This window comes from Capsicum annuum, chromosome 8 (genome assembly GCF_002878395.1).
Source record: "Capsicum annuum cultivar UCD-10X-F1 chromosome 8, UCD10Xv1.1, whole genome shotgun sequence".
Lineage (NCBI taxonomy): Eukaryota > Viridiplantae > Streptophyta > Magnoliopsida > Solanales > Solanaceae > Capsicum > Capsicum annuum.
This window is the reverse complement of record NC_061118.1, coordinates 169,644,853-169,660,657: the sequence shown is the minus strand read 5'-3', so window position 1 is coordinate 169,660,657 and position 15,805 is coordinate 169,644,853. Positions and strand designations below refer to the sequence as shown.

General features: G+C 38.3%; 1 protein-coding gene across 1 annotated transcript; it reads left to right on the top strand.

Moving 5' to 3' along the window:
• Window positions 1–11,874: 11,874 nt before the first annotated feature.
• On the top strand, window positions 11,875–12,399 carry LOC107879552 (uncharacterized protein K02A2.6-like). Its single transcript, XM_016726576.2, has one exon. The coding sequence runs from the start codon at window positions 11,875–11,877 to the stop codon at window positions 12,397–12,399; it is 525 nt and encodes a 174-aa protein (XP_016582062.2).
• The last annotated feature ends 3,406 nt before the right edge of the window (window positions 12,400–15,805 follow it).

Here is a 15,805-nt window from a genome sequence, read left to right as displayed (position 1 = left end):
AACCATGATTGCCGAGGCTTCTCTTGCATCTACATACCTCAAAAGTCCCAAATCTGGGTCCTCTTATACAGATTCCCCCACTTAAGAAAAATCCATTAGCCAAACGCCTAATAGTCCTCTTTTGATCGTTGGTGGCACATGCTGGGTGTTCTCTTGACTAAATGTACCGCTTGATATCCAAGAACAAAGGTTCTCCATCGAGCTCTTCTTCAACCACATTACAGTAAGCATGCTGATCGAGACTCTGTATATGCACAGGATCGATGTAGGCTTTGTCAGGATGTTGGAGCATTGAAGACAGAGTGGCTAAAGCATCAGCAATTTCATTATGAATCCTTGGAATATGCCTAAATTTTACTAACACAAACCGTTGACATAGCTCTTGCAAGCATTGTCGATACGGGATGAGCTTTAAATCTCGCGTTTCCCAATCACCTTGAATTTGATGGATGAGAAAATCCGAATCTCCCAACACCAATAATTCTTAGACTCCCATATCAACAGCTAACCTCAAATCAAGAATGCAAGCTTCATACTCTGCCATATTGTTAGTACAGTAGAATCGAAGTTGTACTGTCACGGGGAAATATAGTCCCAATTCAGGGATAAGAACCGCACCTATTCCGACTCCTTTCATATTGACAGCTCCATCGAAGAACAATCTCCAACCTGGATTAGCATCTATAACAACTTCATCGACACACGACACTTCTTCATCAGGAAAATATGTCTTTAATGGCTCGTACTCTTCATCGATGGGGTTCTTCGCAAGATGATCTGCCAAGGCTTGGGCTTTCATGGCGGTTCGAGTCACATATACAATATCAAACTCGGTAAGCAATATTTGTCACTTTGCCAATCGACCCGTTGGCATAGGCTTCTGAAAGATATACTTCAAAGAATCCATGCAGGAGATGAGATAAGTAGTATAGGATGAGAGATAATGCTTCAACTTCTGTGCTACCTAATTTAGGGCACAACACGTCCTTTCAAGAAGAGTATACCTGGCCTCATAAGTGGTGAACTTCTTGCTAAGATAATAAATAGCCTGCTCCTTTTTGCCTGTGACATAATGTTTACCCAGGACACAACCGAAAGAATTGTCCATGAATGATAAATATAAGATCAAAGGCCTACCAGGCTCTGGGGGTACCAGCACGGGCGGATTTAATAAATATCTTTTGATTCGATCGAACGCTTCCTGACATTCTTCAGTCCATTTTACCACAGCACTCTTTTTCAACAACTTGAATATGGGCTCACAAGTGGTTGTGAGTTGAGCAATAAACCTACTAATGTAGTTCAGTCTACCAAGCAAACTCATCACCTCCGTTCTATTCTTGGGCGGGGGCAAATCCTGAATGGCTTTGATTTTTGAGAGATCCAATTCAATTCCGCGACGGCTGACTACAAACCCCAACAGCTTTCCAGATGGAACTCCAAATACACATTTTGGCGGGTTGAGTTTGAGATTATACCTGCGAAGCCTTTCAAAGAACTTTCTTAAATATTTAACATGGTCGGCCTGACTTTTTGACTTAATAATCACATCATCCACATAGAACTCAATCTTCTTATGCATCATGTCATGAAACATAGTGGTCATGGCTTTCATGTATGTTGCTCCAAGATTCTTCAAACCGAATGGCATCACTCGATAACAATAAGTTCCCCATGGTGTGATAAAAGATATCTTCTCCACGTCTTCATCATCCATAATAATCTGGTGATATCCAGCATAGCAATCCATAAAAGAGGCAACCTCGTGTTTAGCATAGTTGTCTAACAAAATATGGATGTTGGGCAGTGGAAAATCATCTTTCGGACTGGCTTTGTTCAAATCACGGTAAACAACACACACTAAACTTTTTCCATCTTTCTTTTGTACGGGAACAATATTGGATAACCACATGGGAGAGCGAGCCACTCGAATTACTTTGGCTTCAAGTTGTTTCATGATTTCCTCTTTGATTTAAATACTTACATCTGTTTTAAACTTCTTCAACTTCTGTTTGACAGGAGGGAACGCGGGATCAGTTGGCAATTTATGAGCCACTAATTCAGTGCTTAAACCAGGCACATCATCATAAGACCATGCACAAACATCCTTATAATCCATTAATGCTTGAATCATTTCATCTTTTAGCTGTGGAAAAGCATGTACACTGATTTTAGTTTCCCTAACATCTTCTTGATCCCCTAGATTTATTGGCTCAGTCTCATTCAAATTAGGATTTGGTTTGTGTTCAAACTGTTCCAACTCTTTGCTTATTTCTTCTAGTGCTTCTTTTTCATCATATTCCCCATCCTGCTTCATTACATCTGGATTAGTTTGGATTTTAAGATCAGGCTAAAAATTTCGCATGCATGTCATGTCATTAGAATCAGCATAAAGAGAACTATGTAAGATAATAAAAACAAAACATATTAGACACGAAACAAAAGGGACATTGCATTTCATTAAATAAAAGATAGAAGGGTTTAAACATAGATACCAACATAACATAAACAAACTAAAATCTGAATTACAACCCTGAAATAACTCGGATAAACAGAAAGAAAAACAGAATAAACTACCAAAACTCCCTCCTGACGGGGAGAGGAGTGACTTCCCAATTATTGAGCCGAACAACCGGACCTATGAATTGCACGTCTATCGTATGGTACTTTCTCCTTCTTTGACTATATCAACTTCAATGCAAAGGTTCTGGAAGTCATCAACCAATTCAACCTCAAATTCAACATGCTTCGTGACACCGCTCTTAATAAATGATTCACTGAGTAGTGGCGTTGGGCGAGGGAGTGACCATATTTCCTTTTTCCTTCCCTTGGCTTTCTTCAGATCTTCAGCTGTAAGCTCAAATCCCAGACCAAACGTGCCCACGTTCTCACTCGGACATATGGGATGAACTATATCGTACAGAGATGCTCCCAAACCCTTTCCTGGCTCAAATCCGTATTTCCAAAGTTCACTCACCATCATGATAGAAGCAGAAGACAATTGCGGTCCCGGTATAGCCTACCATTCAAGGATACGATTCACTGGCACTGTATCAAAAATTTGATAGACGAATGTCTCCTCTATGTTATTTGCTTCAATAAGAGACAAGGGAGAATCTTAGTAGGCCGAAAAATCTCCTTCACCATGAATAGCTATTTCTTGCCTGTCATGCTCAAACATAATCATCTGGTGCAGTGTATATGCAATCGCATTGGCCTTATGGATCCACGGCCTTCCCAACAACAGATTGTAAGAGAAGTCTACATTCAATACTTGAAACTCTATGGCGAACTCAACAGGCCCTATGGTCAACATTAGTTCTATTTCGCCAATGGAATTTGATTTTGCACCATTGAAAGCCCGAACACATACATTGTTGGGCATGATCCTGTTAGCACCAATATTCAACTTTTACAAAGTAGAAATAGGGCAAATATTTGCACCTGAACCTCCATCAATCATAATATGAGAGACGTAGAAATCTTCACACTTCACTGTAATGTAAAGGCCCCAGTTATGCCCTGTACCTTCAACAGGCAATTCATCATCAGAAAAGCTGATCCGATTGACCTCAAAGATTTTTCCAACCATTTTCTCAAGTTGGTTGATTGTAATCGCCCTAGGAACATATGCTACATTTAATAATTTCAGTAAAACATCACGATGCTCCTTGGAGTGCAACAACAAAGATAAAAGAGAAATTTGAGCAGGGGTTTTCTTCAACTGGTCCAATATCGAATACTCTGGGAATTTCATCTTTTTCAAAAATTCTTTAGCTTCTTCTTCGGTGATAGGCTTTTTGATAGATAACTGTCCACTTACTGTTGGCTTGGACTTTCTTAAGTTTTCAGGCACAAAGCATCTTCCTGACCTAGTCAAACCCCCTACCTCATCTACATCTTCCACAACTTCTTTCCCGTGATAGGTCATCACAGTCCGCCCATAATTCTAGGAAACTCTTTTCGTATCAACTATCGGAGGTTGGGTCACCGGTTTGAGGACCATAGGCACTGCCAGTGCTCCTTTCACCGTCAAGATGGGCTGACTCAGAGCTCCCACCACTGTTAACTTAGGTTTATCCTGACTTAAATCAACATACCTTCTGGCGCCTTGTACTGTGATCAGGGGTTTCTTTGTACTTTCTAGGGATTTATCTTCTCTCATTCCTTCTCGGTTTAATGACATTGCTTTCAAAGACTCCGCTACATTCACCGATTTCTCCTCAATGGTCTGTATCTTGATAATAGGCTTATAACCCCTTGGAGACTCTTTCCCATCATATATCAATTCTAACATATTGGCTTCATCATGGGTTATCAGCGGATTCTGGTTAATGTTTGGACCCTTTGGCGCCTGGACCAGCATCTGATTTATGTCAATTAAATCCTGGACAGCTCTCTTTAAATGCCAGCATTTATCGATATAATGGCCTGGCATATCAAAAACGTACACACACCTTAAAGAATAATCGAGATTCCTCAGCGGTGGATTTGAAAGCCTTTCTTGAATTGGGCTTAAAACCTTCAACTTCCTCAACCTATCAAACAAACTAGCATATGACTCCCCAAGAGGTGTGAATTGATTTTTGACCGCCTTCTCTTTCTTATACTCGGGCCTAGGATGAAAACTGGGTCTGGAGAGGTTTTGGTAATTTGGTGAAGCGAATGGGCGATTTTGTGGAGCTTGCGCGTGCCATTGCGGGTAAGAAGGGGTTTAGGCATATGGCTACGCGCTATATACTGGGTACGGGGGTGGTGGAATGAAATATAAAGGGTTTTGTGGAGGGTAGTAATGGTGGGGAGGAATATATGGAGCTTGGGTGTAGACTTGGGATTGAGATTGGGGATAGGGGCGAGGTGGTCTTTTGGGATAGGATTGGGTTCCAGCTACAATAGTCGCCACGTCCTCTTTCTTCTTTTTACCTCCAAATGCGCCAGATCTACCTTGAATCGCTTGTGTGGTGGCTTTTAAAGCGGAAAAACTCACTATTCGGCCGATCTTAATTCTGTCCTCTATCATCTCCCCCATTTTGAGGACTTCCATAAAAGACTTTCCCATTGCCGGAAGTAAATGCTGAAAATAGGTCTCATCATGCGCCTGAATGAAAACTTCTACCAACTTACTTTTTTTCATTGGAGGCTTTACCCTGGCAGCCTGTTCACGCCACCTTATCGCGTATTCCCTAAAACCTTCAGTGCTCTTTTTCTTCATGTTGACTAAGAATTTTTCATCCGAAATCAGGTCGATGTTGTACTGAAAATGTTGAATAAATGCAGAAGCCAAATCATCCCAGCTGTTCCATTTATCGATGTCTCGATCAATAAACCATTCTGAGGCCAGATCAGAGAGACTCTCGCAAAAGAAGGCCATGAGCAGTTCTTCCTTTCCTCCTGCAGCCCTCAACTGGTTGCAATAACGTCTCAAGTGTGCAACGGGGTCACCGTGTCCTGCATACTTCTCAAACTTAGGCATCTTGAAACCGGGGGGAAGGTTGATGTATGGGAACATGCAAAGATCTTTATAGGAAACACTCCTATAATCTCCGATACCTTGCAAATTCCTCATAGCTTTTTCTAAACTTTTCAATTTCCGGGCTATGATATCCTGTTCCTCTGTTGTGACAGGTTTCTCCGTATCAAATGCAGGCAGCTGAGTGTACCCACACGGTTCATTTATTTGCAAAGCAGGCTCAGGGGCATAATACTGACTATCTGGAACCTTCAGTACTGGCTCACTGGCAGACCTAGGAAGCCTCATTGTGGGACGCACAGCATATATGAGAGTTTTATATGGTGGCGAAGCCACGAATATCGGGGTGATCGGTGGCGTTGGCTGAGCTGCTGGTCTTGATTGGGGAGCTGCCAAGGGCACACCAGAACTGCTAGGATAATAATGTTGCGGAGTGACTCAGTAGGAATAGAGAATTGCGCCTGAGAGAACGGTGGGCAGTTAGAGATATTCCCAAGACCTTCAGGGAGCGGAGGAGGAGGCATTCTGCTGGCCCATGCCCGGTGTAAATCTATCAATTGTTGCCTGAGCCTTACTACCTTATCATTGTGTTGAGAACTTTCTTCCCTGTGATCCTGATCTGGGTCAATGAGCGAATTTTCAATCTCCCTGCTAGCCATGGCGAGCTTTGCTTTGGATCTAGTGAAGTATGGGTGACTAGCCAGAGTGCTGCAAACCTACCACTGTTATCTGAAAGAACATGCTCATCAAAGACGACATCCGTTAGGATTAGGGCACACAACAAGTATGGGAATCACATTAGTAAAATTGTCCTAAATTCATGCTCATTTCTACCAGCTTTTGAGGGTAGCGAGGTCATTTTAACATCATCCTAATTTTGTCTACACTTATTTTTTTATCTATACTGATTATTATTATTATTATTTATTATATTTTTTCGTATCCATCTCCGCTCTTTTCTTTTCTCTCGTTATCTACCTTTATTTTATCATTCTTTATGGCTTTTGTTTTTCTTTAGAAGAGGAAAAATAATGAAAAACAACGAAACAAAATGATTAGATCGAACCCAAAAGTAGGTTGCCTACGTATCATGTTTTACATGAATCAGATCTTACGTAGTTCGGGCAGCATGTGCATAAACATTACCCACTTTTTTTTTGCGAAAATAAAAATAAACAAACCAAGGAAAGACGTAACATCAAAACATTTTGAAGAAAGAAAACAACAAAAACGTACAAAAGTTTAGGACCACTTTAAAACTAAACAACAAATACGAAAAAAAATTATAGACCCCTAAGACGACGTAGGTGAAATTACTAATAAAGACTCTACTACCAAAAACAACTTGACTTTGACTTAAAGCAGACACCACCCTACAATGACAGATACATAAAAGACTCAAACTGAATAAAGATAAGAAGTGCTCTTTCAGACTGATGCTCTACGTGATAACCCTGGCTTATATGGACCTGCCTCTGAAGTTCTTTTTCTCCCATTTAAACTTTGTAGCATATCCTGTAAAGACACCCTAATATTCGGAAGAATCTTCGGGCTCGTATTCCTACCACATGAGAAGTGCACCTGGAAAGATTATTCTGACACCTTTCTACCGTCTTGAACAAATCTGCTAGCTGAACCCTCAGTGTTTCCACTTTGGACCCTACACTTTCATCGTGATGATCGTCTACTATGCATTCTTCCTGTATTCTCCCTCTAAGCTGCGCTAGTAAGGGTTGAATGATACCCCGAGGGATAGATTGAAACCAAACCTCATATCCCTGAGTGTGGCCCGGATTATCCAAACTTTCTTTGAGTGTGTCCACACCCAGCTTTGTTGCATGCTTCCAAAACTGCTCGTACTTGCTCTCACCTAAGGCTTGGTCTTTGAAGTACTCAACATTCTTCAAAAGATCCACTGCTGGTGGCACGTCCTGCAGCTTACCCAACTAGCGCATTACCCTAGAAGGACTGTATGGTCTAGTACAATTGAGCCCTAACATAACTAAAGGGAACTGTGTCTGACAACCCAACAATACTACCTTAGGTCGAAGCCACAGATAAGTCCATAAAATTTTATCCCTGGTTCTCGACTCAAAAAATTCAATCCAAGCGTCGACTTCCACGAGTAACAAAAATTTATCCAAATGCAACCTGGAGTCCATGGCTTTCACTCGATTGGGAATACAACGATCTAACACGTCTGGTCTAACTAAAGAAGGGGCATGCAAATGCTTCATCATCCATAATTGCAATATCAGGTTACTGCCCTCAAAAAATCTCCTTCCCCCCTTCACTTCGGTTAGAGCCTTATATATTTCTGTTAAGATCATGGGTATGAGAGTGAACCTGCCCTTTTGATTAATGCCCTTGTTGTTTTGATCCTCATGAAATAGGGTCATCACCATAGATTGCAAACGGGTATTAATACGTCTTTCTTCTAGTGGAAACACTAAAGTACCTAACAAAGCGAGGGTGAAGACTTCAAGACGCTTTCTCTCCCACTTCTCCTTAGTCACATGAAATTCATCCCAAAAACAATCAAAACCTTCTAAGGGCCCGAATCTAGCGAACAAAAAATCTAGGGAAACCCACGAGTCACTTAAACAAACCAAACGCATATCCTTACTTTTTAAACCACAAGACTGCAAAAATCTCACGCCAGTATGATTTCGTGCTCGGATCATGTCCTTCTCGATATAGGGCAAATGCAACAAACCGGATATTTCTGCCAAAGTAGGAGTCATTTCACATTTCCCAAACCTGAATACCAAACTACTCAGATCCCAAAACGTCAACAAAGCCTCTATTAAATCTGGATGAGGGGAAACATGCAGAAGTTTCGTAAGATCACCTAATATTTTAACCAGTTTTTGCTGATCAACATAGTTAAACATTTCCCACCATTTGATTAACTTTTTGGGTACCTTGACAACCATCAGAACTCTAGACTTGGTGGACAAATCCATCCTGTAATAACACATAAGACGTTATCTCAAAAATTCGACAGGATTAGAAGATTCCCAGCCCTTGGGATTTTGACGCCAACATATGTCGATGGGACAGACCACATTCATGACTCCAATTTGTCGAACAGAAGTACTGAGCGAAATCAGTCTACTTGGCAAACAACTCTAGATTACGGGGCGAGAGACCTAGGCTAATACTAAGACAAAGGCTAACACAAAGAATTACCGGACCCACCGAGGGTTGCCAACGTATCCCAACCCAAGGAAAGGGAATCAAGTATGCGTAGCTCATCCAGATTGGACAATTAACGATTAACTAATAAATTGACCCTAACTTAGGAGACACTACCAAAGACAAATGAAAAAAAAACTTTTGGATTTTCAGCTAGACACTTTAACTAAGACTGACACTACCAATTATGAAGGAAAAAATCTTTTTGGTATTGTTTTTTTTAATGAATAAGTAGAAAAGGCAAACAAAACTTTTTTTCTTTTTGAGTTTTTGGATTGTGAAGAACCAAAGCCATAAAGAATTCTGAAATAAACTACGACATCCCTTTTTTTCTTTTTCATTCTTTACGACTTACCTTTTCTATTTTTTCTTTTTCGTTTTTGCCTACGCACCTTACTCCTAAAAATATATTTTTTTTTCAAAAATCAGTCCGTCAAATGACCATGTTACCCTTAAAAATGCAATAGTTAGCACGTAGGGATGCTTTAGAGGTGAGTCTCCTACAAAGGACCATGTGGTTCCCGCTAGGTCTCTGTATGATGCACATAAGCATGACCTAAAAGCTGACCTACGTTGTGGTTTACTAACAAGGCTGTTCGGGGGAGCGTATGGTTGATAGTGGCTGCTTTGCTTTCCACCTACTCCATAACACCGACGGCTCCCCCCCTAAAATAAGGGTGACTCAATTAGAGGTTGTGTACAACACGTGTACTACGAACTTGTTGCAAAAAGAAGGTCGGGGGGTGGACTCATGATGACAGATATAAAGCGGTAACGCATAGGATAAATTCTATAAACAAAGAGCACGAAAAAGCACAAAAGTGAAAATAACACAAACAATAACCACAAACAACGCTTATACACTCGTAATGCCAAACAAATCCGATACGACTCCAAAAATAGCTCGAATTCTAAAAACTTGTCATTGAAGTCCCCAGCAGAGTCGCCAGAAGCTGTCACACCCCTTTTTCACGTACTCAAAAAAATGGATATTTTAAGTTCGAAAGGGTTTTATTATTTAAGTGACAAGAAATGAAAATTTATTTCGGAAAAGGATTATTTACATTTTTTAATCAGAGTCGCCACTTGGCATAATCCGGTGTGCCAAGTCACCTTTAGAAAATCCCTTTCGAAACCATTTGACTCTTAAACTGGTTTGCGAACAAAGATTTCGGCTAAGGAATTCTGTTGACCGAGGGGAAGGTGTTAGGCACCCCTCGATCCCGTGGTTCAACCACGGTCGCTTGGCAGAGCGTATCGGCTAAATTGACGTTACAAAGGCATAAACCACACAAAAGCACGCAAAATAATCAAACAATACCAAAACAAGACAAAAATGTAAAGTCCAGTCCAATTATTACAACCCGAAATAAAAATACTGAAATAACCTACACTAGTCCTAAACTATGCTCTACCCGATGCCTCGAGCCTTGATCACGAGCATCCTTTGCGTACAAAATTCTTCGGGGCATTCCCCGGTTAAATGAATACACATTCCAAATACGATAAACAAAACATTTAACAAATATTTCAATCATTCCCACATTACACTAATCCTAAACTTGCCTACCCGAGCTTACCATTTGCATATCCAATTAGCGACCTAAAATCGTGACACTATCGAGTTCACCAACATTATTCATGTTTATTCCGAGTTGAATAAAAAGTAACAATAAAACCATCAATAACCCAAATTCATCATTTTATCAATATCGTAATTCCACACCAATTTGTTTTATCAACCCATTAAAACATGATCAAACTCATTCCTCAAACCAACATAGCCTAATCACCAACGTCATGATCAACATCAATTAAATAAACAGATCAACTACGATAACAAAAGAGGCTCAAACGCACTGTCAAAAATTAACCGTCAAACTCAAACATGAACCACATAAATCAAGGATATCATCACAGATAAAATGAGAAAGATAGTGTTGAAGAATTTGGACCTTAATTTTATTTCAAATCAGATCGTTCGACTGAAGCTGCTTCATGGACTCAACGAATCTTGACTCTACAACCCGTCAGCCCTCAATTTGAGGAATCAGTTTTCATTGAATAAAGGAGCTTTGTCATTCTGAAACCCCGAGACGAACCTCAACAACGACCAAACTCGACCCCAAACAGTCTCATACCACTCGGCATCGCAAAGCAAAGCCCGAATCTAGCCGAAATAAAAGACAGAGATAACACTGATACGACCCTGTTAAAACAAATGGGACCAATTTCTAGGATTTTCTCCCATTTAATGATATATTTTGCTGAAACAGGACAAAGACGTCGACTCAAATGCTTTTCCAGTAGATACCCGTCATTGGACAGTGACAGTGATGGCAACGGAGTAATTGGACACTAGTTTAATCGGGTTTTAGGAGGGCTTTGGAGCTGGTTATTATTGCTGCTGTATTTCCAGCTCTCCGGTGAGTTTTCCCGGCAGATCTTCGGCGAGATCTCACCAGAAAACTATAAAATCCCTCTATCCCGATCAACTCGTTCTTCTCCTCCTTTTCTCCATTTCTATTCCTCTTCGTTTTTCTATTCCTTCTCGATCTCTCTTCCTCTCTCAATCTTTCAACCATAATTTTCTCTCTGTGTGCATGCATATGTGTGGATTCCGATCAGCTGTGAAGGAATCGAGCTAACGGAAAGTGTCGAAATTCGGTGACTGGGTCGCCGGAACAGTGACCCAAAATCAAAAATGACTATCCCTCCATTTTTTTTGTCTGTGTATTGTGTGTGTAATGTAAATCGTGAGGGGGAGTGTAGATCGGAAGCAAAGAAGAAGATGAGTGTGTATTGTGTATGCTAATGGAGTGGTCCGTTTTTGGAGAAGAAAGGCAAATAAAATTTTGAGATCTGCTCCTTTTTGTTTGTTTTTTTTGGATCCTGATGGTCCTTTTTTGTGTGATTGTGAGAGTATATATTGTAGAGTGAATTGTGAGAGTGGATGGGTAGTGGGGTACACGCGGGTATGGGGGGTAGGGTATGGGGTGGTGAGGTGGTGATTTGTCAGTTTCTTATTGGAGAAGGTTGTTAGGGTGTTAAAAAAATAAAAGTTTGTTAGGGATTTTGTTGAGAGTTACTTTTTTTTTTGTATTTTTGTGGGATGTAATCACGTGGGTAAGGGTACATGATATGATAAGGTAAAAATGAATAAAATCGAACTTTTGAGAGGGACAAAATCACGTGTCTACAGAGGAATGGACGTAATTGGACCAATTGAACCAAAAGCTTCGAATGGACATAGGTCCATCTTGGTAGCTATTGATTATTTCACGAAGTGGGTGGAAGCAGCGACTTTCAAGTCAGTGACTAAGAAAGTGGTGATTGATTTGATTCACTCCAATATCATTTGTCGGTTCGACATTCCAAAGATAATTGTCACAGATAATGCTGCGAATCTCAATAGTCATCTGATGCAAGAAGTGTGCCAGCAATTTAAGATTATGCATCGAAATTCAACTCCTTATCGTCCAAAAGCGAATGGAGCTATAAAAGCTGCCAACAAGAACTTAAAGAAAATACTCCGTAAGATGGTGCAGGGTTCCCAACAATGGCATAAAAAGTTACCTTTTGCTTTGTTGGGTTATTGTACTACAGTTCGGACTTTAATTGGTGCAACTCCTTACTTGTTAGTGTATGGAACTGAAGCAGTTATACCTGTAGAGATTGAAATTCCATCTCTTCGAGTAGTTATGGAAGCTGAAATTGATGAGGACCAATGAGTCAAGACTCGTTTGGAGCAATTAAGCTTGATAGATGAAAAAAGATTGACATCATTATGTCATGGACAACTGTACCAGAAGAGAATGATACGAGCATATAACAAAAAGGTGCGCCACAGACATTTTGAAGTTAGTCAGTTGGTACTAAGACGTATCCTACCTCATCATCTTGAAGCCAAAGGCAAATTTTCTCCTAATTGTCATGGACCATTCATGGTGAAGAAAGTGTTACCTAATGGCGCATTATATTTGACTGATATAGAAGGCAAAATGGAAGGAATGCCGGCCAATGTTGATGCAGTTAAAAGATATTATGTATGATATTCATGTACAATTATGTTATATATGTTTTGTACTTACATTTTTAAAGATTTGAAATGATGAAGGCATTTTGTTCTACTATCCGAATAATATATCAACCACCCCTTTGAGCTTTTATTTTTTCGTACCCCTCTTTGGAATCAAATTAAAGTCAGAAAAGAAAAAAAAAAGAAAAAAAAGTTGAAAAAAAAAAATCAATCAAAAATTAAAATCAAACAAGAGAATGATGTTTCCTGAACTACGTTTGACCTGATTCTTGTTATAACATGATACGTAGGCAGCCCTACTCCGGAGTTCGGTCCAACCAAAAGAAAATTCAAATTACCCAGAATGAGATAAAACTGGGGCAAAAAGTTTATTTCCTTAATAAGAGTCGATTACAAAAGTTGTATGTTTCACCCAATGTTATATAAATTTTTGAGCCTCATGCCGACCTTTCTTTCTAACCCCTATCCAAAAGTCAAGTTACAACCAAAGAAATACCTTCAGATCAATCTTTGAGAAAGTCAAGGCTAAACATGTTATGAGTGCATGATATTTCATATTTTTGGTGTTTATTTAAAAAAAATGAAAATGAGAGTCATATTGGTGAAAACCCTTTTGGGCACCATAAGACAACTGTGAGCTGAGACAGAAATAAAAAGGATATAGGCTCGTTGGCAAAAACCCATTGAGGTGCCACTAGCCGAAGAAAGGTTGTTATCAAGAAGGAACAAGTTCAAGATTGACTTAATTTCAAGCTCAATAAGTGAACAAAAGTTGTAATGATTGGTGTGGGTAGATCTGGTTGTTTGATTCAAAATGCATGCCATAATCACCAGAATCGGTTTTCCCATTCATATAAGTTTTCTCTTAATTTTGAAGAAGAGATGCCCATTGTCTTTTTCTTTTTGTTTTATTTTAATTTTTGATTTTTTGTGTCCTTGTCATTAAACAAAAAATTTTCATTGTCTTTTGAGTCAAATTCACGTCAAGTCGAATGAGAAAGGACTCCAAACTCGCTACCAACTCTTTTAAGGATACAAAGCAAGACAAAGGGTCGATGCATAGAGATAACTTTTCAAAGTAAAAGTAAGGTACTCAAGATGATTGTGATTTAACCATTTTAAACTCATGAAAATCTAAGGGATGTATTGGAAGTTAAACTCAAAAGCATCATACAACAGAAATATGATTTGAGTTGAGGATCTCAGTAGTCAGAATTCTGAGTTAGAGGCATAACAATTCAATGAATTTTATCATGGATTGGAAAAGAGTTGAGCATGACAAGTGCGAGAGCGGCCACTTCAAAAGCCAAATGCCACAAACCAACCACCACATTTTTTAAAATTCACAATTTTTCTTTATTTGGAACAGAGATGAAATAATTGTTTTCAGATAAAAGATGCAATTTCATACTTCTCTCAATGCAAGAAGCATGATTACAACATCCGAAACTGGATCTTGGTCATGATAAACTTTATTCTTTGTGAGGTATATTAAGATCCAGTGACACATAAATTTTTCCAGTACAAACTGGGGTAAAAATTTTATTTCTGTTGTATGGAATTTATTTTATGTTCAGGACCCTCCTGAAGAATGGAAATTTATTTTATATCCAGGACCCTCCTGAAGAATCGAAATTTATTTTATATCCAGGACCCTCCTGAAAAATTGGATGTTATTTTTCGGTTTTATTATTTGCTTTGAGTCCAGGAGCCCGCCTAAAGAACAGGTTGAAGAAATTGCAAGTCCAGGAGCCCACCTGAAGAACAGGATGAAGAAATAGCAAATCCAGGAGCCCGCCTGAAGAACAGGGTGAAGAAATCGAAAGTCAGGAGCCCGTCTGAATAATTGGATGAATTTTCAAGTTCAAGTCATGAAGATTTGAATCAAGATTCTAGAGATTGCAATTTTTACTTGTATTTTTCATTTTTGATTTTTATTAGTCAGTTGAATGTGAAAGCAGAAGTCGTCAATCGAAAACTCAACGAAATCTCACTCGACTTTATTTTTTTATTATTTTTTTTCTTTCACTCCATATCACATTTGAACTACTCGTGACCCGATTCCCTTATAACCCGGAATAGGTAGGATGTTCAAAAACTAGGACTCGATCATATTTTAATTTTATTTTTAATTTTTATTTTATCCTTACCTTTCAAATAATTGGAGCGTCAAAAATCATATTGTCTACTTCTTTGTATGAAAACTCTTCGAGATTTCACACAAAAAGGGACAAAAATGTAGACACGTGATTTTTGATCCTCCTCGGATTCTAACTTATTTTTCGGTATATATATTTATATTTAATATAATATTATTTTAAATTCTTATTTTTATTTTTATAAATTTTAGTTAAGAAGTATATAATTAAGTAAAGTTAATTTTTAGATATTAAAAATAATAATATATGTTTTTGTTTTCTAAATTTTAATAAATAAATTAGTATTTATATTTATTATTGCTATTATTATTATTTTATTATCTTAGTCATTTATTTATTATTTATATTTATTTATTATTAATAGATTTATTTATTTATTTTTAATTAAATAAAAAAGAAGTGGGAAATTTTATTTTTAAAATTTAAATTACCTACCCTATCTGATAATAATTGTTCCCTCCCCTATTTCCCCCCTCAAAAATCCTGTATAAAAGGACTTTTCTCACCCAGACAAAACTACGTACTATTCCTATACCATCTGAAAAACACTGAAAAAAATTATCATAAAACAGAGAGAGAGAAAAAAATACAGTGAAAGTTTGAAGTTGAAGTTTTTTGTTCAAGTTTCCGGTGAAAATATTCGAATCTTCTGTTTTAATTATCAACAGTTCTTATTCTATTTGTGTCATCCACTTTATGAATTTTATAGTAAAACTGAATGATATTTAAATTTATGTTAATGATTATATCCGATTATGTGAACTTTTATTATCATATATTATACTGTGAATCTAAATTTTTCTACTTGTTCAGTAAATGTGTATCAAAAATATAAACACTGTATGTTAATATTTAGTAAAATTTTAGAATGAAAGAAGAGCAGATGAATAGAAAATAGATAAAAACTATTATATGCACAAACAATATTTTTTTTTTATA

Bases quoted from the DNA above. Each gene is read 5' to 3' on its own strand.
- LOC107879552 (XM_016726576.2), top strand. From the start codon at position 11,875: ATGGACGTAATTGGACCAATTGAACCAAAAGCTTCGAATGGACATAGG.